This window comes from Sceloporus occidentalis, unplaced genomic scaffold (assembly GCF_023333645.1).
Source record: "Sceloporus occidentalis isolate IW3139 unplaced genomic scaffold, rSceOcc1.0.p SCAF_3, whole genome shotgun sequence".
NCBI lineage: Eukaryota > Metazoa > Chordata > Lepidosauria > Squamata > Phrynosomatidae > Sceloporus > Sceloporus occidentalis.
Window position 1 is genome coordinate 153,061,675 of NW_028316983.1, and position 24,437 is coordinate 153,086,111.

Here is a 24,437-nt window from a genome sequence, read left to right on the forward strand (position 1 = left end):
CAGCTAAAAAGGCCAATATGATCCTAGGTTGCATCAACAGAAGTATAGCATTTAGATCAAGGGAAATAATAATGCCACACTATTCTGCTTTGGTCAGGCCTCACCTGAAATATTGTGTCCAGTTCTGGGCACTACAATTCAAAAAGGATGTTGAGAAGCTGGGCAGAAAATGAGAGGCCACTTTTAGACTTAGGATGTCTGAGAATTGCAAAAGCAACACTGAGGCCCCATGAAGCCCCAGATTTACATTTTCCCTCCCCTCCCACAGTATTACACAGTAATAATTCATTTTGGCTTCACTTCTACTTTCTTAAATCTGAAAGAGTGGCTCCACTTTCCAAAGATCTCCCCTTCCTCAGCAAACTGTAATCTATCACCTCCCAGGGTCTACTTTAAAAAAATATGTATGTTGAAGCAGAAGAGAAAATTCTACGTATTATTAAACTTCTATCAGTTTTATCATAATGTAAAATAGGTTTGTGTGTGAGAGAGTGAGAGGGATGTGAAATCCTTCATATGTTGCAGGACAACAGCTTCAGTTATCCATAATCATTGCCTATATTGGCTAGGGCTGATGGGATTTTGAGGCCATCAGTATCTGGATGAGCACAAGACATTTTATTTCTGGTCCATGCAAATTACTTAAAACATTATAATAATTTTTAAAAAACCACAAATGTGTCAATATTCATAGCTATTTATGTATGGTTAATTGAATAAATAATGCATCAGTCATTTACTTTGCACTTATTAATAACTAAGGATCTTGAGGGGGGAGTTTTTTATGTATTCATTTATTTCATTTAGTCATATGCAGCCTTTCTCCTGGATTACGACCAAAGGCAGCTCACAAAATAATAATAATAATAATAATAATAATAATAATAATAATAATTTATTTATACCTGCTCCCAAAAGGCTATCCGAGCGGCTTACAAATAGTTAATTAAACAAAACAATTAATAATTAATGTTAATAAGTTAAAAACAATTCAATTTTAAACCACAATTAAAATAATTACTTCAAAATAACATGTTGAAAACTATATACAATCGTTGAAAAGCATATCAAAGTTGTGATTTTTAAAAAAATAAAAATAAAGCACTTTTCCCTCCCAAAGGAAGCTTCCCGGCAAGCAATTACCTATTTAAAAGCTTGCTTAAACAGAAAAGTCTTTGCCTGACAATGTGGGAGGGAGGCTTTAAAACAAAAACATTTAAAAACATAAACAAAAAAATCCTGGATGATATAGAAGGGTTTTTGAGTTCATTATCAATCCAGCCTTCAACACTGATTTTGTGAACAGCACCCTTGATTTTAAGAGCACACATTTAGAAAATGCATATTTATATGTATGTTATAAAATGATTTCCTTTTGTCCGCCCCTTTTGCGGGGAGAAGGTCATAGATATCTATCAGTGTTGATATTTCTAAACTTTTCTCTTGACAGTTCTACTGAATTAAGTTAATTTTATGTAGTATTGTTTTGATATGCATGTGATTTGTGTATATAGAAACTTTCCAGTGATGTTGTAAAGGAATGCAAGTGCTGAGATGTTGAATTTGCAAATGTCTAAAGAGAAAAAAAAGAGCTGAAAATCAAGATATACTGCCCCCATAGAGCAACTGTTTTATTTCCATATGCTTTTCAGCAAGCATTTGTACACCTTCAAGCATGTGAAAATATCATATCTATGTGTACTGCTGTTAGTGACAATATCGTCAGTGTTGCCATTAGGTGTCAGAAGTGTACTAGAAAAATTACTACTGATTACAAATTTATCAAACCAACACAAGAACAATATGTTTTAATGTCCTATACATAATTCTGAACAGTAAACATGGAAGAATTCTAAATATTTTGTTGCCTAGGAAGTCCATAGGCTTGTATGCTATTTTCTGCTGTCCTAATCTATTTTCCACACTTCTTGTGAAGGTAAGAGATAAGAACAGTAACAGGGTAGAAAGAAAGACCTGGGTAAGTAGATACCATTTTTCCTTGTTACAGAATGGACTGGACCACCACCTTCTATTTGATAAAATGTTCATATTCAGTTAACTGCTAAAATGTCAGGTATCTCTTAAGGCTCCTTTTTAGCCAATGATTTGCCTGGATCATGGAGTGATGTGGATTTGGGGGAGCTTCAGTAACACAGTAGTGTTCATTTGTATGTTTGAAAGATTCTTGCCACTCTGTGTCATGACATCAAAAATATCTGTAAGTGTATGACATAATGGTGACATTCACTATTTCTGAGCATGTGTGTTTTGGCTTGCTGCACCCATGAAACCATCCAAATAAACAGTGTTGTCTATCAGATTCTGATCCGTAGTCTGTTCTGCTATATTGATACAACCAGATCAATGAATTCAGTATTAAACATTGCATACCCTTCTCTCCCCAAATCCAGTACCAAATGCATTCCTCATTATTTATTCACAGAGAACAAGAGACAAATCATCCACCCTTAGTTTGTTTCACATTGGCTCAGAAATAAGTAGTTTCTCTCCATATTGGGAAGAAAGAGGGTTAATTTACAAAAACAGCCTGAGGTTTTGCTTTATCTAAACTGGGGGCTTGTTCTGTGCAAAATGTGTGCACTTCACTGATTTCCACAGAAAACAGCACTTTTTCTGCACAGAAAATATTCCCTGTGCAGAAAAACCTGTTCCCTTTATAAAACCACTATGTGTGAATTTTGTGCAGAATAAGTCCCAAATTTAAAATACAGTTTGAAAATTGGATGGTTTTGACAGATTTTCTTAAAGTAGAAAGAGAATTACAAAAAAATCTTGTTCCTTCCTCTGAGAAGAAAATTAATGAAGAAAACACTGGGCTGTCCCTAAACTCTATCTTCTTTTGTCCGCTTTCTCTACATCACAGAGAGTCACTTAGGTAATATCACTCTTCAAAGCAGATGGCCTACCTCAGATCTTTAATGGTTTCATTATACAGTGGACCCCTGTTATACGCTGGGGTTTGGTTCCAAGATCCCCCATGGATAACTAAATCTGTGTATGCTCAAGTCCCATTAAATATAATGACATAGCAAAATGGTGTCCCTTATAAAAATGGAAAATCAAGGTTTGATATTTTGAACATTTTCAAACCGTGGATGCTTGAATCTGTGTATTTAAAATCCATGGATAAGAAAGGCTGACTGCACTACATTTTTATGGTTGTGTCTTTTTTCAACCCCCTTATTCAGTTTAATGGATTAATGTGAATAAATTCTTTGTGAGGGTATCCAAAGGTTCATCTACAGGGACAGGTATCGGCATCCTCACAAGTGACTTTCATGTTACAGATACAAAAGGCAACTAGGCTTGTATATGTTGCCCAGTTTATAAATGACAGTTTTGCAGGGATATAAAAGTTTCCAACTGATATTCTCCTCATTATAGAAAACTGTTAAGGGTCAGATATATTTGGCTGCCCCCTAACTGAAAATGCTTTATTCCACTAGTCTCTGACTGGGGTAAACGTGAAAGTCTTCTACAACTCATACCCTTACTTCATCGGCTGTAGGTCATTGTGCCACAGAACTGTCCCTGGATTGTCCATAATAGCAGACTTACACACTGGGCCAAAACCCGTGTGGTGGCACAGTATTGTTCGAAAAGACCAGGTAGGCCCACACTGCATCAACATGATTGGCCAGTCCCCTGTTCTCAGAGTCACCACCACCATTGTTATACCCACAGGAGCTCTGTGGACAGGCTGCATGGCATGCACCCACTTTTCCTAAGGTTGGACTTGCCCATGTGGCCAATGAGAAGAAAAAGTAGATGGGCCCCTATCCCCCACCATGTTTTCGGGGTTCCTCCAGCCTCTCTTTCTCATTGATCACATGGAAGCATGAGAGAGGCAGTGGTACACCAAGTGGCCTATCCAAAAAGCCCCTGAAGATATAATAATATCAGTGGTGGCTCCAGGGACAGGGCATCTCCTTTTCCTGTGCTGCTTAATGTGAGGAAGGGGAATGGTGTGACATCTGGTATGAATAGAAGGCTGGCGTGATTCAGGCCTGATCCAGCTGTTTGCTCACCACAAAGCCCTGCACTAACCCTAGGGTGTCAGGGTAACACTGGGGTTTCTTGTGACTTTGCAGTAAATTTGGGTTAATGGGGAAGACCCTTGGTATCTAACCAGAAATTGCCATACTTAGTATGATCAGGTAGCACCAGCACTGGGTGGAAATGGGGGAGCTTCACTCATGTAGGCAGGGCCTCAAACTTAATCCAAATCAAAAGAGAATTCAAATAAGTGTTCATTTTTTAAAAGGTGAGTGCTACCTGCCCAACAGTTCTATATCTAGATAGATAAGTGGACTTGTCACTGCAGGAATAACAAATTCACTCTCGATTTTATTTCTGCTCCTCCCACAGCTCATTTGGCTTGAATTGTTCTGCTGGTGATGAACGTCCAAGGTTCAAAGCCACTGCTGGAGGAACATCAGTAAAATCAGGAATGAATTCACAGTTCTTGTATCACCAGATCCACTGACTGCCTTTCCATGCCAGAATCCAATGACTTTCAATGGTGTCTGTGGAATTCACGTAAGCACAACTGAATAAACTATAACATCAAAAGTAATACTTATGAATTAACTTTTTTCATCACAGTCCTATTTCTAGTATATGTCTTGGAGAGGTCTTCCAAATATAGCACATACTGTGTATACTGGAATATGGGACCAAAAGATACATCAGATCTTAAACAAACAGTATGCATGTTCAATTACCTCATCACATTCTGATTGTTTTTGCATATTATTGTTTGGTCTGCAGCAAAGACATTGAACCTCCTGTTTCTCCTTAATCACTGTGAACACTAAAACCAGCATATAAATCATATTAATGGTGATAATTTTTGGACCTTATTTATTCTCTCTCTCTCTCTCTCTCTCTCTCTCTCTCTCTCTCTCTCTCTCTCTCTCCAGGCAAGTGGAAGTTCAGAACTGGAATCTTGTGGATCTCAACCCTACCTCTAAGCCATGCCAAATTTTGCAACACTATAGTAATTTTCAAAGAAGTAGTCATGTTAGTCTTAGGCAGTATAAAAGGAAAAAGGGAAGGAAAGGGGGGAAAGAATTCTAGCAACACTTTAAGATTAATTGGTTTTTATTTTAGCAAGAGCTTTCGTGGATATAAACCCACTTTTTCAAATGCAGTAAAGTTGGATATGAAGATTTATAAACCATATGTACGCTGTTGTGGGAGTGGAATGCAATGTAATAAGATCCAGAAAGGTGCAGATATTTCTTTAAATTTCTCTTCTCCTATATTTTCAAAGGGCTGTTTGAGATGACACCGGTTTTTAATAGCTTTACAGTGGCCAATTAGTGTTGATGGGTGCAAGCAATAAATCTGCTTACCAAATGATAGTTTCCTTGGGTTCAAAACCTTCTGAAAGAGAATTGATTTTGTTCCATGTGCAGTAGTGATGACGTATGTATATACTTGTAGTGTGGCATGGAACCACTGTAAAGATCTAAAAGGCTTATATCACTAAGTATGGCCAGTGTTTAGAGATCTTATTGTCCAAATGTCTGAGAAAAGGTTTTGAGTAATAGCTAATGATTAAATGCAAATAAAGTTTGTAATTCAAACTGTATTGCTGTACAGGTCAACAGGAATGTATCCAAATGATAATATTTGAACAATAATTTAATTATTTTTTTAACCAGTGAAATTTGATATAAATCCTGTTTTGTAAGATTTGTGCAAAGGACATTCACTTATAATGCATTTTTCATGTTGTTTGTGGAAGGGAACTTACTTTATTATGTTCCTTGCAGCATCTGGATCTTGAGCTATCACTTGTCCAATGATACTTCCTTCCTTGGCATCTTCATCTACTTCTATTAAGTTTGAAGGTATGCTAAATACTGGTGGTTCATCTATGTCTTCTACATAAACTTTAACCAAAGCTGAGTCCTTAAATGGTCCCAAGTAGAAAAAACGTGGGTCGGGATGAGTATTGGCTGCTTCTACTTTTAGGATATAAAGATTCTTCTTTTCAAAATCTAATTGCTTGCATCCAAATATGATAGCAAAAAAACAAAAGAAGAAAAAATAGAGAAAGAAAGTTACAAAGAAAAACAAGCACATTTCATAAGAATAAAGAAACAACATAAGCATTACTGGAAACCATTTACTGTAGGCTCAGACTGCAGTGTCAAATAAATCTTCTCTTAGTGATTTCAGTGAGGCTTACTTCTAAGTAGACATGCATAAGGTTGCATTATTAATCTTTTTTCCTGTTCCTTGGTTGTTATCTTTCCTGAGTCTTAGCATGTACCTATCTTCCAAGAGCACTTTTTGAAAGGTGCAGAAAAGTATGGAGGGATGATCTTGATTCTCCTTGAGGTCTTGCTTTCAAAGTCCTACAGTATTTTTCTGGAAGAAATGTATAATGTTCCTTGTTTGTAGGTGCAGGATACACATGTGGCATTTTACCACACTTTAATTCATACTGCATTTTATTACACACAGATAATTTAAAATGCTTTTGAACAGCAATGCAAAAGAGAAGTTTTATACAATTACTAATAAACAAAACTTGGTTTCACTCTTTTTGAGTGTTTAATTGTGTGTGTTTAATTTCTCTTCCATTTTTGCTACAAAGAATCAAACCAATATACATGAGTTTCCCCTTCCCCTACCTCATTTTATATTCACAACAACTATAAGCTTATGAAGAAAGTTAGGCAGACAGTGGGTGGTGTCACACAGCGCTCCTCTGGCGCTGTGTCCAGATGATGCAGCACCAAAGGAGTACCAAAAAGCCTTGACACTGGTGACTATGAGCCTCTACAGACCGGCCCAAAAGGTTGGCCTGTGGGCGGAGTCATGGCGTAGCGTCTGCATGCTCGACGCCGTGACCCCACCCCATGATGTAATTTTGGCATGTGCCATGATGACACGACTCTGGCGCTGCATCTACATGATGTAGTGCCAAAAGGGCATAATCATGCTGCACTGTGGTGGATATGGTGCCCTTTAGAGGATGCAAAAAGGAGCTGCATTTTGCCACTTCTTTTTGCATCCTTTTTGCATCCTCTGAAGGCTGAATCTTCTAAAGCCCAGATCAGGGCCTTGAGAGAGAAAAGAGAGAATAACCATAAGTAATTCATTGAGTAGGAAGTTGAATCTGAGTTTCAATATTTTTCACCATTTTTCAGCTGATGTTCCAAATCCTCATTCCTTTGTTAAAATCAAAAAACTCTCAAGGAGGCTTGTCTTGTTTCCATATCCTAGCACATTTCAGCAAAAACTGGAAAATGTAACTCTTATATTCTCTCAGTTCCCAGAGTTCTGGGAGTAGTAGTCCAAAAAAAGCAAATTTCCTAGGCTCTGAATCTGAGATATCTCTTTTTAGTGGTTTCAAGTTTGCAAAAGGGAAACTTTGCAGCCTAAAGGCCCATCTCAGCTAGACTGTGGTAAAACTAAAACTATTGGTTGATATATGAGGAAGTCATAATGCCACAGGTTGCAAACTAATGGCAAACAATGCTCCATTATCAGGGAGAAGTTGGTGAACTATGAGTGGATCAAGTTTCAAATATTTATCTTTTAGAGAAAAATATTCTCTAATTTGGATTATCCTATGTGAATCAGTGATGTCCAAGTACATCTCTTGTATGCATTTATCATACTGTGCTTCCTGCTAAAAAGTGCTAAACTCATATAAAAGTCCTATATTTAACTTCAGAATAAATCAATGGAATCAATGTGGTTTATTTCCAAGTGAGTGGGTTTAGGAATTGCAGCCTTAATTGCTACAGTGAGGAATTCAGAAACAATAAAGGTTCTGAGGCTGATTTTTCAACCATTTAACATTGTGTACTTTGGGGTGTTAGAGGGTGGATATGTTGTCCATCAATCAATACTAATAATTTTTTCATCAGATTGCTCAAACATGCTACATTTTGCATGCACCATTAGATACAATCCTCATCCCACAGAAATAAATGGCTAAATTGCTGTTGATCTGAGTGAACCAGAATTATACCTGTGCTGAACAAAGTAGTTCTGGAACAATTAGTATAAAATATAGGTGATCAAGAAATTGCTGTCATTTGTGATCAGTCTTTCTACCTTTAGAATGCTCTTTTATAAATAAATCTGAACTCAGAAATTATTCCTTTCCTTTTCCTTTTCTGCTCCATTTTGCCTTTTCGTATCTTATGATTCCTTTCTCCCAATGAGTCCATCCTCTACAAGGCACTACAAGTGTCACTTATGTTTTTGAATCCTGATCAGGGAGGGGATTAAAAGAGGTTAAAGTTGGCATTTGCAAGGTGAAGATAACAGCAGATGAGAGAAGGATTGAAGAACAACTTGTCTCTACACATCATACTTTGAAATGATATTGCCTGTCTTCATATTGATGTTGAAAAAGAAAGATGGAGTTATGTGAACAGGCTATTTGTGTAGCATTTAGTGTCAAACAACACAATATGCTTAACTGCTAAACTGTAGCTCATATTTAAAAGAAGTGCTCCCTCACGTGGTCTGTTTGTTATAACATGGGGCTGTCTTCTCACCTATATATTTTGCATTTGGTGTGCTTTGTTGGGTGATTGGGAAGGTTAACATAGGATTTGGGTGGATTTTTGTTGTTATTTGACCTCATTAGAACATATATTTAGCTTAAAGTTCTATATTATTTATAGATTTTACTTTATCAAAAAGATGATAGTAGTAGGGTATATGAAGAAAAATTAAGAATGTTAACAGGGACTCTGTCAAAGCAATAACAATTTTATTTTAAAAATAAATAAAGCCAAGATCCAATGTGGTGGTTCCAGTATTAGATTTTAGCCCTAATTTATTGACTAATCACACCCTGTTAATGGAATCCAGAACCAGGAAAGGGTGATCCACTTTTCCTCCCAACTGATCCCTCATTTGGATTCAAAACATATTCCAAAGAGCTGGAAAAATATCTGGTGCAGGTTTTCAGGCAGTGTGGGGAAAGCCCTGTCAAGTTAGGGGTTAGGTGCTATCATTGTTATTGAATTTAGGGCTAAGTGACTCTGGTTTATCCTTATTATTATAGTTGTTAATTACCAGACATCTAAATAACGATATATAAAGAAATGTGAGGTCACTTTGTGCTTTCGTACTAAACAAAGATATTAACAGCTGCTTTATGCCTTAAATTCTTGGTCTTGCACAATGCTTCCTCTTTAATTAGCAACCAGATGTCAGTATAAGTGGAAGACCTATGTAATGGATGGTGGTTTCCATGTCAATGGGTCGGTGAATGCAATCCAGGTTTTAGCCCAAACATTTTAAAGGAACTCTCTAAGGTTCGGAAGTTATTTTGGTGATAGAATTCAGGGCCCGGGATAACACTATTAAAATTTGGGCTGAAATCTAGAGTAGATTCACAGGCTCATTGACATCGATGCCACCATCCACCAATGGAGATCATCCCACCCTCACTTAGAGTCTGGCAAGCAAAGAAACAATAGAAAAAAGGAGAGAGATCATTTCCTCTCCCAAAATCTGAGATAAAATGTTCAGATTCATAAAACACAATGGTGTTCTACTCTACAGTACTCAATGTTTTAGAGGACAAAGAGGAAATTAGACATAAAAATCAGAAGAATTAAAAAAAGAGAAAGGACAAAAGAGGATAACTGACCAGGCTAGACAAAGCCTATGACCTTTTCCCATTTTATTTTTGTTTTGTTTTATCTTATTTTGTTTTAGTTTGAGGAACCTAGTTCATTTGAAGGATATGTTCTGATTGGAAGGTATCTATACAGTGGAGACAAGAGGCTCCTGGGGTTCCTATCATGTCCTTATAATGATGCCCTACTGACTCAATATGTGAATCAGGACTCAGAGTTCTGGTGGTATGAAAGAGATGATCTAACATCGTGATCTCCATACTTTTTACCTAAGATAAGATAAGTTGCCAAGATAAGACTGGGTTCCTAGATCAGTTTCAAAATTTCAATCTGGAGATCTCTGTCACCACAGGAGGAAAACCACCCCACTCCTTGCAATATGCACTGAATTTCATCCTCACTGTGAACACATACATGGTAATGGTGCTTAATATGTTTCTTTCTCCACCTGCTTTCACTATGGAGAGATATGTATGGATTTGCCTTCTGGCACATAAATTGGTTTTCACTCTTTTAAAAGATAATCTCTGAGGAGATGCCATCTGCTTGCTAGGTCCATCATGAGAGAACTCCAAAGCAGATGCCCTGAGCCAGTAACTCCTTGCAGGGAATCTAATTTGCCTACATAATTTCTTGGCCTGCAGATGTTTCCCTATTTTTCACAGCAGAGAGGACAGCTGATATACATGCATGAAGGACACAGGAATGAAGGTTCTCTAAAATTGTCATGGTTGTTTAGATCCTACCAAAATAACAAATTGAGCTTTGGGATCTATATTGTTCTGATATGATTAGTTCATTTTTAACTGGCTCATTTTTATTCCAAATACTCACTGAAAGAAGAGCTGCAAGATCAAACTGAAATTCCTAGTGTATTCTTTTCAAGGTCCCTCACTCACTCACCCACCCACTGCTGGTTGACTAAGTTCTGGTGGTAGGGAAAGCTTCATTAGAAGACCAAGGACTGTCTATATAAAATGCTCATTAGAAGCTGAGGGTCCTCAAAATCTTGCATTCTGGACAACATATAATTGTTTGGCTGCTTTCAGACTTGGCAAATAAAAGGGCAGAATCCATCTGGTGCGCCAGTTTATGATGGGTTCCCACCTTCTTTATATCCTCAGCAAGGTTTTCATACCCATCCTTCAAAATTGATCATATAAACAGTTTTGAGTGCATCTGACAGGCCAGAGACACTGAAAATGTCTCTTTAGGTAAAATGATATGCTCAAAAAATAAAACAAAATACCACAAGGTTTGAACAGTTAACAGTTACCTGGCTAGGAAAGAGAAGAACAGGCCTAATATGGTAGCTTCTCTGTTGCTGACCCTCCCACAAAACTTTCTCCTCCCTCCTGCCTGACAAAGAAATCTAAGACCTCAAATGCTAAGTCCAATAAAAGAAAAGGAGGAGAAATAAACCTTTTTGACAGTTATAATCCCTTCCTGTGTGTCCTTGTCAGTGATGATATCAAACATGTCTGATCCATCGCCGGCAGCAATGCTGTACTCAATCTCAGCATTTTCACCCACATCGGGGTCATTGGCTTTTATTCTTCCAAGTGAAGTCCCAAGCAGTGCAGACTCCAGAGAGGTGAACTGATAGGTGCCTGAGAAATAAAACAGCACCACAAGCAACTGTGTGAGTGTCTATGATTATTTAAAAAGAAATAAAAAAGCATCCAGGAGAAACAACAGAAATGGCTTCTTAGTTGTTTTGTGCACTGAACTCTTTAAAGAAAAATACCTTGACTCACCAGTAAATTTGAAAACAGAGTATCTGTCAAATAAAGACTGAAGAAAAGAAAAGAAAAAAAGATACTGATAGTTCAAAGTCCCCTTAGAACAGCTTTCCTCATGCACCTTTAGCCCTTCAAATGTAAACAATAGTATTTCTGCAGCAGTTATGACCTTAACTGTCTAGTGCCATAAATGGTCTCTCTCTGTGTGTGCCATCATATCTGGGAAATATTAAAATCATGATTTGCTTTTCTTTCATTTATATAACCTTGGAAACTCTTAGGAATAGAATTGCCACTGAATCTGGCCTGAAGCAAACTTTGAGCTGACATCGGAAGGCAAGAGATCTGTTGGAATTTTCAAAGAATGTTTAAAAGAATTTTCATAAGAGCAGCTGAATGGATTGATAGTTTGGGGACTGTCTCACTGTTTGAGGAAAAGCAAAAGATTCATCTAATCTACCATTTTTGGGTGTTTAGTTTATGTTCAGTACAATGCAAAACTAGCCTTACAAAGAAGCAATGGGACAATTCTTTTCAATCTATGTGGGCTCTAACTGAAACTAGCATACTATTTTTCCCCCTCTAAAATCTGTATTCTTTTTGGCTATAGAGAATTTTTTTGTCATTTTCTTCAGTTCTTTCCAACGAATTGAAGCATTCCAAAGAACTGAAACATCCATCCATCCTAGTTCGCCCAAACCTGCCCATGCTTGCCTCCTTTCATTTTCATAAGAGCTCTACATATGCAAAGTGAAAACCTAATTGTTCCAGTGTCACAGGGACAGTGAATCTGGTCAGGGTTTAAAACTGAACAAAGACTTTGGGATCATCTACATGGGCCAAATAAATCAGTTTCCCCCGTTCCTCACACTGACCTTTCTACACTGCACAGGTCTAGATCCCTGATTTGAATGTGGACTGTCTTCACGATGTGAAGCCAGTTCCACACCAAATCTTGCCCATCCCCCCCCCCCCCTTAGACTGGTTTAAAACAATTCACCTTTTCTTCTGGATTTTGCAGTCTCTGTAGCAACACTGGACAACTGACTACAGACGTGTCCCAATGAAATCCTTGTAGCAACACTGGACAACTGAGCACAGAGTCATCCTACTGAGGTCACAAAGAGGCAGCCAGCCATATGATCAACACTGGGTTCTGTGTTTCAGACCTCAGAGTGAGTGAGTTTTGCCAGCGGTGGTGGCACCAGGTGTTACAGCAGAAACATGAAAGAATGGGTTGGGTAGGTATGGGACAGCTCTGGAACCAGAATGGGACAACTCTGGAACCCTAGTATCGCCACTAAGAAGTTTATCACACACTTTTCCCCCCATTATAGGAACTGGAGGGGACGCTTGGGGATGTGCACGACCTGGAAAAAACGGATTTTATCGCACAGCAAATTGTCCTCAAAAGGGTCCCATTCTGTCCCCTGGTGCCAAGCCCTCAGTGCTGAGGGGCACCATTTTCCTCAGTCGGAAGACTTCAGACCAGAACATTTAACGCTCCTCAGCACTGAATGGGCACGGCTTGGTACCGGGGGATGGAATGGGGCCCTTTTGAGGACAATTTGCTGTGCGATAAAATCCATTTTTTCCAGGTCACACGTGGCCCCGAGTGTCCCCTTCCAGTTCCTATAACGAGGAAAAAAAGGTGTGCTATAAACTTCCAAGACACCGCTTCCTGGTGGTATGTACCGGGCCAATGTTTTAAAGATTAAGTTTTCAGATTAAAAGTGGGACAGATTTACATTCATATGTGAATTAGTAGCAGTCACTTTGTAAGACACCACATTGCACATTTTTTAATGCTACAAGTCTATGCACACATGCCTGGCAATATGGTCTGCGGAATAATGCTTCATAACTTATTTCAGGATACTATGTTAGGACTAATGGCTGTTCCCATACCAAGCAGGTCACCAGACTAACTGCTTGAAATAGCCCTGATTTTTGAGGCCCACAAAAGAATAAGAACCGACATTCTGCTGCAGGTACTTTACCAGTAACATTCAGAGATGTAATGGCAATAATGGGGTTCTGGACCCATGTGACACATGACACTGTGGGGGAAGGGCCACCTTTGATGGCCTCCATGGAGGGCAACCAGAGGGCTTTGCATCAGGTATGTTATACCTGGACTGCTATGCATGGGGGAAGGCTGGGGTTAGAGACAATAAAAGGTCTATCCACTCTTTATATGAATGGATTCACAAGGAGCAGAGTGGGGAGATTATAAGAGTTTAAGTATACATGTTGGAACCCTTTTGGTGTAAGATAGAGCTCTGGAATTGCCTCCTTAGGGTCCTAGAGCCTGAGGGATGGGGAAAAGGAATCTATTCTTGAGGTGGACCTGAGGTTTTTGTTCTCACTTTTGTTCTGTGGCTTGGTTAGGAGCACCTTGGGTTTGTCTTCCAGTAGAAGATTGGCAGAGGAGTAACCAACTTATTGGATTGCCACTGGGGTCAAGTGTATTGCCAAAGGGAAGGCTGAAGAGGTAGTCAAGGGATGACACCTGAGATCAGCTAAAGCCACATCAGATTTCCCTGCCTCTGCTTCTTCCAGGATCAGCATGACATAAATAGATTGGAAGTCAATGAAGTGGCCCTTAGTTAATTCAGCTCCCTGTATCTAGCCTCGTTATTCCATGGTGGGTCATCAAAAGTTATTTTACCTTAAGGCACCAGCTCCCTATGTGTGTGTTTTTTAAACAAGTAGTTTAGCACTTTCAGGAGGATCCAGGGACCATGAGTCTATTCATAAAAGAGCCACACAGGAAACATACATGTGCAAGGAATGACACTTTTACTGGGAATGCCACACTTGGGACAAAATGAGCAACCCCAATACAGCAGAACTTCAAGGCAATAGAAAGGGGCAGGAGGTACACATTCCTGTATGTTGCCCACATCTGTTTTGTAGATTATACTGAACTACAAATACTGGTTTGCACCGGTATAAAGTAGCTTCCTATGTTCCTATAATCCGCTCACACATCTGAGGGGCTGTGTCAAGGTTCTGATGTTGGAAATTAATCAAACTTGTACTCACTTTGATGGATAGCTAATAGTGACTGGCATGACTACACAGAATGTGTACTCATGCCAGTCATGCCAGTCTCTATTAGCTATCCATCAGAGTCAGTACAAGTTTGATTAATTTCCAATGTCTGAACCTTGACACAGCCCCTCAGATGTGTGAGTGGATTCTGTGTAGTTCTCTGTTTTTATACCTGATCCTGGAGTTTTGAAGTGAGACTTTTCCTATGGGTATAAGTGAGCAGGGAGAAATGCAAAATGTCCCTTTATATAGACTTAGACAATCATAGAGTTGGTGCAAAGGCACTGGTTTGTACTGTTTTCACTCTTGAATAGTCACTAAAATGTGTTGTTGTGTGCCTTCAGGTCATTTGCAACTTATGGTGACCTTAATGGGAACCTATCATGGGGTTTTCTTAGCAAGATTTGTTCAGAGGAGGTTTGCCATTGCTTTCCCCTGAGGCTGAGAATGTGTGACTTGCCCAAAGTCACCCAGTGGGTTTCATGGTCAAGCTGGGAATCAAACTCTGATCTCCAGAGTTATAATCTAATATCCAAACCACTACACCATACTGGCTCCCACTCACTAAAGTAGCTCCCTTTCTTTTTTCTTTTTGTTTTCATTTAACAAATGTTGCAGCAATATAGGCCTTGATTTTTCCCCTTGCATTATGAAGAATGAAGTGTTACACTGAAATATTAAAATGATGGACTATAACAGTTAAAATTGCCTCCCAGAGGTTCTATTTCTATTTAGTGTTGCCTCATGGGGGTGGGTAGGAAGAATAAACCAAAACAAACATAAAACAGTTCCAGATAAAATAGCATGTAAGCGAGAAGGAAATATTATTTCTTATTTGCTGTTTTTCCTACCTCCTCTGTTCAGGGAGAGTTTTCTTTTTACAGAGTGGAAGTGTTTGTTTATTTGTTTGTTTGATTGATTTAATTTAAATAACATTTACTTTAAACATCCCTAGCCAGATTTCTATTATATCAGTCTATAATTGTACTCTTTGCTTAATGCAGTGCACTCATATACAGGTCTACTCAGATGTAAACCCCAGTGAATTCATTTAGTTATATGTGTGCATAAACGTACAGCCAACGTACCCTTTCAGGCACAAGAAGGAAGCTTCACAAGAAATCAAAAGGTGGAGGAGGAGGAAGAGGTGGAAAAATAGTTGTTGTTCAAAGGTATATTTCCTGAATTGCATCTGCACCAAAAACCTAATTAAACTTGTGCTCCCATAACCAATAAACAAAAGCAATACCATATAATCACAACTCAAAGCCTGAATTTCAATTGGCAAGCGACAACACTGAAACAGCTTTAAATCAATGTTGGCAAATGTGTATTGGCATTAAAGAAATGTCAATGTAGTAAGAAGGCACTTTTTTTTTTTAAAAAAAAGTCTTTCTTAAAGTATTTTCAATTAAACGAAAATAAGGTATTTGATGTAAATTATGTTATGCCAATTCTGCAAAAGTACTGGACCAAGATAACAGTGTTTGGAGGAAAGGCCCTTTAGGGGGAGATGTGGAGCTAAATCTGCATCTGCATTAGCACACAAGGTACAATTACCTGCTTTCTGCATACTGAAAATAGTTAAGAGAAAAAGTCTAATGTCAGCAGTGTGGTCCTTGAAAGATGAAATGGGCATTTACAGTGTAACTGCAGAGATACATAAATTGTATTTCTCACTATAAATCTAGCTTGCTCCATTGTGTAGAAGTTGTACTTCCTCTTCCTGCATCTATTTGACGGCTGTGAAATGCATTCTGCAAATAGCTAATGTCCAGTCACAATGCATTATGCTACACTGTTTTTCTTCATCACTCCCTCTCTCATACATATACATTATACTTGAGAACTGTTTCCTTCAGCCAAATGGAGAAATATTTCCACTAAAAAGGTGTGCAGATCTGCTGAGTTACTGACCTCAGCTTTACTGTCCATTGTTGTGCCTGTTCTTATATGTTTAACAGAAATATATTCCTAATGGCAGCCAGTGTGGTGTAGTGGTTTGAGTGTTGGATTATGGCTCTGGAGATCAGTGTTCAATTCCCCACTCAAGCATAAAAACTCACTGGATTATAGTTTTTTGTGGGGTTTTCAGGCTATGAGGCTATGTTCTAGAAGAGTTTATTCTTGATGTTTCACCAGCAGCTATGGCTGGCATCTTCAGAGAATGCTGGAATGGAAGAGAGTGGGGTATATATACTGTTGGTTGTGAGGAGGTGATTTGCATGTCAATCTGTGCATTATTCTGTTATTGAATGACATGCCAACAAATATCAAGTCAGAATGCACAGGGAAGCCATTGAAATCCATAAACACCTGGACAATTTCAGCAGAAAAGAAGAAATTCTTAACATAAACAAAGTTTGGCTACCAGTACTGAAAAACACCAAAATCAAGGCTCAACAAATGCAAATGAAAACCACCCAGGGTGAGGGGGATTCCTAGCAGACAGTGGATCATTAAGTAAATGATGGCGCAGTGGTTAAATGCCTGTACTGCAGCCATTCACTCAAAACCACAAGGTTGCGAGTTCAAGACCAGCAAAAGGGCCCAAGCTCGACTCAGGCTTGCATCCTTCCGAGGTCGCTAAAATGAGTACCCAGACTGTTGGGGGCAAATTAGCTTACTTGCTAATTAGCTTACTTGCTGTTCACCGCTATGATCTTTGGAATAGCAGTATATAAATAAAACAAATTATTATTATTATTATTATTAAATGGACAGCCTATAGGGATTCTACTGATTCTACTGATTCTACAGAAAAGGAATTCTACTGATTTCTCCTCACTGCCAAACAGTTTCCCCACTTGAACAGTATGAGGGAGTCTCTGTTGTGATGTTTGCATTCTCAAGACTTGTTTTCTTGTATTACAATATTTCAACATCCACATCAAAGCTCCCTTGTTGGAAGCATGTGAAGATTTATGACTCAGGTACTATGGAACCCCTACTCCAGTTAGTATCTAGGCACATGGCTATTTCAAGACATGCACTTGGACTCAAGGCATACACATTAACTTATCTGACCCTGATCAAAGAAGAGGATCATATGGCACTGACGGAAGCTGTTGCCATTGACAGGTCTTTGCTGGATCTCCCAGAGTCCTAGTCCAAGACTTAAATCACTACACTGGCTTTCAGGTCTGCCTATGAAATGTGGAAATGGGTAAGCCACATGAAACAATAATTCTTATCCATTTTCTTTTCCCAGTTGGAGCTCAATTGGTTTATTGCTCCTTGGTTTATTGCATTTATATCCCAGATGGTGAATGTTGAGCTATTGAGTTTAAAGAGGCTTTTTGAAGTATTAAGTGCTTCATACTCTGGGGGAATCGAGGTGGATTGTCATTGACGTCAGTCAGCGTGATGTTCACTGTAGTGGTTCCTGATAATCCGCCCATCTGGCCTCCCATGTCTTTTGCCTGGATGACCACTTGGTACTGCTCTCTGTTTTCTCTGCTCATGTCTGGCAAAGCAGTCTTGATGATGCCTTGTAGAAAAGAGGAGGTGGGAAATTAAAAATCAGGCAAATAGGAGATTGTGGGGAAAGCATGAAAGATAATATTAAAATTGATTTGCATCAGATATATTGTACCAGTTAATTCAGAGCAAATAAAATTAAGAGTGTACACACTGAAATAAGGTTTTCAGTTCATTAGCAGTTTAATATTACAAAAAGGACGAAAGAAAGAAAGAAAGAGAGGGAGGGAGGGAGGGAGGGAGGGAGGGAGGGAGCATAAAGCTCTTATTACTCAGTGTTTTTTTTTTATTATGGCATTACATCAATGAAATTATTCCTCTGGGAAAAAGGGCTATATTTTTCATACTGAAAGCATGGGGTTAAGCCCTTTATTTGGCAGCTAGTTTTTCATTAATGATATAACAAACAGGAGCTTACAAGCCTCTCCAAAAATGTAGTCATGACTGAATCTTATATGCAGCAAAATAAAGTGGTGGAATATACTGTTATTTCAGATCGTAGATATGGGGCCACCTTTAAATAGATGGCTGTACATATATTGTAAACTACCATATCGGTGAGAAATCTCTTCTAAAGCTTCTCTCTCACCTCCTCTCTCTATCCAATAACTACTCTGTTGACTACATATAAGAATGGGGAGGGGGAAAGCACTGAAAATAAACTTCCCATCACCTGAAGTCTGAAGTAGAAGAGTCCACTCAACCATTTAAAGATTATATTATAGTGGGACCACGGTATCCATGGACTTGCCATTCACTTATTTGAGCATCTGTGGATTTGACCATCCATGCATGACAAACCCACATTGTCCCCAATGGTGGTGCAGCTGTGTGCATGTGCCACCATTGGGGACAATGTGCCATGCATGGATGGTCAAATCCATGAATGCTTAAATATGGGAATGACAAGTCCATGGATACCGAGGTCCCACTATTAGACTGAAATCCTCCCCCCTCCCTCCCTCTTCCTTTCTTCTTTCCTTCTCTTCTTCCTTCCTGTCTCTCCCCTCCCTCCTCCTCTAAGGCTTCTGCCTCAGTTTGGCTATGGGGGCTGAAGCTGGAGCCCCAACAGCCAGAGGGAATTGGGGCCAGCACCAGGCCTTGGGTCTCAGAGCCCTCCCCCTACCAGGCCCAGCAACCAGGTCACAGCCTCTAGGCTCCAAGATCCAAGTCCTGGCCTAGGCCCTGGCTCTGGCTCCCTTCAGCTGATAGAGCTACAGGTTCACTTTGGGAGCAATGCAGAGGTGGAGGCTGGAGCCTCATTGACTGAAGGGAGCCAGAGCTGAAAACATATTATTGCCCCCATTTTTTTTTTTTTTTTTTACAAAAAATCACAATCCTATGGAACATGCCAGAAGAAACACAATGTGTTGTTTTTATATAGTTTTCTCACCATGCTAAAGGGTCACAAAGCTTGATTTGCCCCAGGATGCCTCACAGCATGTCATACAATTAATAATTTTTAAAAAGAGTGTGGAAACGTGTTTTTTTTTGGGGGGGATCAAAATTCTTTTAGTTAAGGAAAACAGGACATCACAATAATAATACTAAGTTGATAAACATTCTTACCTGTTTCTGGATCCACTGAGAAGTATGGCTGGCCCTGGAGGATGCTATATACAACTTTGGCACTGTTGCCGTAGTTGGCATCATCAGCATCTGTAGCTGTCACTTGAATAACAGAAGTGCCTGAGTAGGAGCAAAATAGCAACAACAAGAACAACAATCCACAATATGAAATGAGATGAAGCTGTACTGGTGGAAATATATTAGCAGGCTGATCTGTTAACCATGAAAATTTAATGAAACCTTCTCATGTATTATTACAACAATTATTTGAAATGCAATGCACAACATGAACCCTAAAGCTAACTAACAATCATCAAAAAGGAAAAAAATCCTTCATTATTATGCTTCTATAGAAGTAAATGGAAGCAGAAGACTAGAATCATGTTAGTTGGCAATACCATTATGCCAGTATATGCAATGGTGGAATGAAGGAAGAGGTCACAGAAGCAGCAACTGTGAAATAAGGTTTTGGAGTAGGATTCTTTCCTTGCCAACACTGTGTGATCCCAGAAAAAGCACAACAACAAATATAGTGCACTAACTTCACTAAATGGGATGTGGGATGGATTGGCTAGAAAGCTGAGTTTCGACTGGAAAAACCTAAATTCAAATCCCTCCATTGAGTGTCTTGGTTCAGTCACTATTCCTCAATATAAGGTTGCTGTAAAAAATAAATTGAGGGAGAAACTTCATGTATGATGTTTAAGGAACTGGCAGAAGAGGAGGAATTGTTACAGACGGATGTATTATTATTATTATTGCCACAAGTGACAAAAGTTGATAGAATTTTAGTCTGTAGTAAAATTCAGTACAGATATACAGTAGTTCAATCGAGGCTCAGTCTGTCCAAATTGAAAATGAACAGCTATTTGGGGATGGATAAATGAAAGATGGGATTGGCTTTCAGAAGAAGAAGCAAGAAGTATTTGATATAAGTTGTAACATTTAGAAAGCAATATGAAGTCAGCTCCAAGCATCCTCCTCATCCTGCCCATTACCCAGCTTTGCCTGTTTATGTACCAGTTCACTAACCTTTTCTTTTCACTTCAACAAAGAAACAGTTGAGGATGGGAGGAATGGGCTACTGATATCCTGTGATATGTGAGCAAGAAGCTTCTCCGCAGTAACACAAATCTTCCTGGATGTGGGACATGTTTTGATGTGCTAAACACATTCTATGTGACCTGAATGAAGTATTCAGAAGCAATGCAGGATCACAAAGAAAAGTGAAGTCATTTTGACTCTCCTCTTTTTTTCTGTACCACAGTGTTCTTCCCTCCATTTTATATGTTTATTCCTGCTCTCTCTTTGTCTCTCCCTCCCTCCCTCCCTCCCTCCGTCCCACACACACAAACATACACACAACGCACAGGAGATAGAGAAATATACACATGTTGCTATATGGCATTTGGACTTAAATTGTTCTTTCTAGAGCCTGAATAGACAGGCCAAAATAAAGCTGCTTCAGGTCACTTTGGTATGCTGATTAAATGACACATACATCTTAAGAGGCCAGAAGCTGTACCAAAGCTGGCTTTGGTGCGGTTTCTGGCCTTTTAGGACGCATGTATCATTTAAACAGCATAGCTCCAAAGAAGGGTTGCCATATCCCACCAGCAGGCGGGACTGTCCCAGTTTTTGCGGTACTGATATGGTACCGTCCCAGTTGCCGCCAATTCCCAGATTTGGGCCCAGCTGCCTGGTCCACTGATGCGGCTGGCCACCCTCCTCCTCCTCCTCTGCCTCTGCCTCTGCCCCCTCCTCTACCTCCACCTCTGTGCGGCCACACCACCCACGACAGTTGCCCGTGGCCAACAGGTTTGGGGGCCAAAATCATGGATTTTGATATGACCCTTGGATACGTTGAAGGTCAAACACTGGGGCTTGTTACAAAAGATCTAAAGGGGGAAACAAAGCACCACTTCTCTCCTTCCTTCTCCCTCTTTGGACCTCTCCCAAGTGTCACGTTCTCAGCATGGAAAATGGGGAAAACAAACCTCGTCTCTCTCTCTCCTCCTCCTCCCTTTATCACCAGCATTTCCAAGGCTCATGGTTTGCAAAATGGGGTACAAACCTCTCTCTCTCTTTTCCTTTCATCGCCAGGATTTTCAAGGTTCATGGCTTGCAAAACAAGTTACAACCCCCCTCCCTCTCTATCTCCTTCACCACCAGCATTTCCAAAGCTCATGACTTGAAAAACCAGGTACAAGCCTCAGGAGACACACACACACACACTCCCTTGCATCAACAGATGTTTGTTAGCTCTGTCTATGATGGAAGACTGAGGGAAGGAAGGCTAAGGGAAGGCTGAGGCTGGAACAAGCTTGTTTTATGCTGCTCCAGAGACCAGAACACAGAAAAAATTCCAGGCAAAGAGATTCCGGCTCAACATGAGGAGGAACTTCTTGACATAAAAGCTGTTCAATGGTGGAACACACTCTCTCGGAGTGTGGTGGAACCTCCTTCCTTGGAGGTCATTAAGCAGAGGCTAGATGGCCATCTGTTGGGGATGCTTTGATGGAGAGTTCCTGCATGGCAGGGGGCTGGACTGGATGGCCCTTGTGGTCTTTTCCAACTCTATGATTCTATGATAAGACAGAGAGAGAGGACAGTGTGTGGGGACTCAAACAGGTGGTAAACTCTCTCTCTCCTTTGGCTCAGTAGCTGCTTGTTTGCTCTGTCTATCAAGAAAGGCTGAGAGATAACATACACACAGGGGAAAGTGCATGGGGACTCAAACAGGGAGGTAAACTCTCTCTCTCTCTCTCTCTCTCTCTCTCTCTCTCTCTCTCCATCGCCCTTGTCACAGCAGCTGTTTGTTAGCCCTGGGTAGAAAGGAAGGGTGGGTGGGCACTTCTTTTAGGAACTTTATTAGTATTAACTTATTGCCCTGTATATAAGTCGACCCATGCTTTTGGAATCCATTTTGAGGCATAGATTTCTGGACTTATAGATAAGTAGATGTGGTATCTCTTATCTCAAGAGAGAAGCAACAAGCACTGCAATGGGTTACAGAAGAAATTAATTTCCTAATACTGCAATCAGTAATGGCAACTGCTTACTCAGCAAATGTGGTCATGAGTAATGGGAACAAATTACTTTCCTTTCTCTGACTGTGGAACTATAGTTTCAATGTACCGCATGCATTAACAAATCTGGAACAAAATTTGTGATTCTGCAATTGGTGAGGATGATGACCTAATCATGGTGACCTATTTTTCTGGTTGTAGCAATACCATCTCAGATTCCAGGAAGAAATGAGTAGCCATGAAATACACAAAACATCGAGTACAAAGAATGAGTTCTGAAACATTTTGTAGGCAGGGTTTTCTACCTGACTGTTATAACTTTATAACTGTAAGGGAAAAGACTGTAGGGAGTAAAATGTCACCAGTTAAGGGAATGTTATATAATTTGGCTTATAAATCAAACAAAGTTGCTTGCCAAGAAAAATTTTAAGTGCTTCATGCATATTTAATCCATTGGGACCTACAAATGCTTAAGAGTGTGTGCATCTGTATTTGAGACTTGGAGCAAACTCTTGGTAATTTGCTTCCCAACCACTTCTCTAAAGTATATTTTTACTTGATCCAGCTGAATGACTACCTTTTATATGTCTAAGATCAACAGTGTGATACATCAGTTTTAGCTACATGCATGCTCTGCTGACAGGGAACGTAGACTATGATTAGTGGCCTTGAGTGCAAGAACAATAATCACTGATGTTGCATGTTAGCAACAAGTGATGGCTGGTCTATAACAGGCTACATGAGAAGAAAAAGCATTGAATAAGACATAATTGCTCCACAACATAGAGTTCTTTCCCATGAGGGACATTTTGCTTTGTTTTCCTGTACAACAATATTTCTCAAGTCATCTGTGCAGACAAAAGTTCCCTCCTTCCTCCCTGACCTTTTCTTGGCAGGAAGGCCAGATGATGCAGGGCCCAATCCCCAAGTCTGACATGTACAGTCCAGAAAAAAATAATAATAATAATAATAATAATAATAATAATGGTTATTTATAATGCCCTTTCCAGCAAAGGGCAAAACATCAAACATATATAAGCAAACAAATAAAAATGCTAAAATGTCCAGCCCACTCAGCACCAAACCCAGGGTATGCCCTCTCCTAAAACTGATTTTTTTAAAAAAATAAAGCTTCCTGGAAGATCTGGGACCCTCCAATTTGATACTTGGCAAAAATATACTATACTTTTCAAAATATATCCCACTATGCTGCCTGGTACCACCATTGATGCTGTGCACTGCTTACTCTGAGATCAGAACAAGATGATCAAGGTTGGGCACTTTATTCTGACCTCAATCGGTGGCACAGCAGGGGCATATCCAAACAGCCACCCTGCATTGGAATGGAGGGCCAAGGGTAATAGGGGAGTTTTGGGCAGCTCTGGGTTTGATCCTGGAGTATCTTGCCCCATGCAAACAAGACTCAAGTTTCTCACTTGTACTTTTAAATAGTGAACATCACTACAAAGTTTCTAGAAACTAACTAGACAGATTGGTGAACAGGAAATGAAAATGGTTTTTCATGTGTTGACCACAAAACACTTGCTTCTCTTTTATTTATGTGTTCTGGTGCTAGAGAAGTTGTTCCAAGGGGTTGTCCACACAGGTCAAAGGCCCAGAATCTCCTCACCCAACCTTGAACCATCTAGTTCAAACAATGCTAGCCAAAACCACTGGGGCAGGATGATGCCCAATCCTGCCAGACCAGATGCAGATACAGAGGGTCCAGCTCAGTCCCATGGTAAAGAGCCTTTATACCAGGTTAAATTATTTCTGGTTTTACAGAGTTTCCTAAAAAAACTATGGTCGAACCTGACTGTTTACACCACCATCACCGGCACTCCTTGTTTACTAGCTATCACTTTCACTCAGAAGCCCCGCTGTCTAACATGGAAATGGGATGCCAGGCAGTG

General features: G+C 39.6%; 1 protein-coding gene across 1 annotated transcript in view; it reads right to left on the bottom strand.

Moving 5' to 3' along the window:
• The window catches only part of CDH9 (cadherin 9), a 166,044-nt gene that overhangs the window by 28,894 nt on the left and 112,713 nt on the right, over nucleotides 1-24,437 (bottom strand). Inside the window, exons 5-8 of the mRNA XM_089516586.1 lie at nucleotides 19,496-19,615; nucleotides 17,769-17,936; nucleotides 11,070-11,257; nucleotides 5,783-6,036 (exon numbers count right to left, since the gene is read on the bottom strand). Coding sequence (XP_089372712.1) covers nucleotides 5,783-6,036; nucleotides 11,070-11,257; nucleotides 17,769-17,936; nucleotides 19,496-19,615 — 730 coding nt within the window. The remainder of the gene's footprint in view (nucleotides 1-5,782; nucleotides 6,037-11,069; nucleotides 11,258-17,768; nucleotides 17,937-19,495; nucleotides 19,616-24,437) is intronic.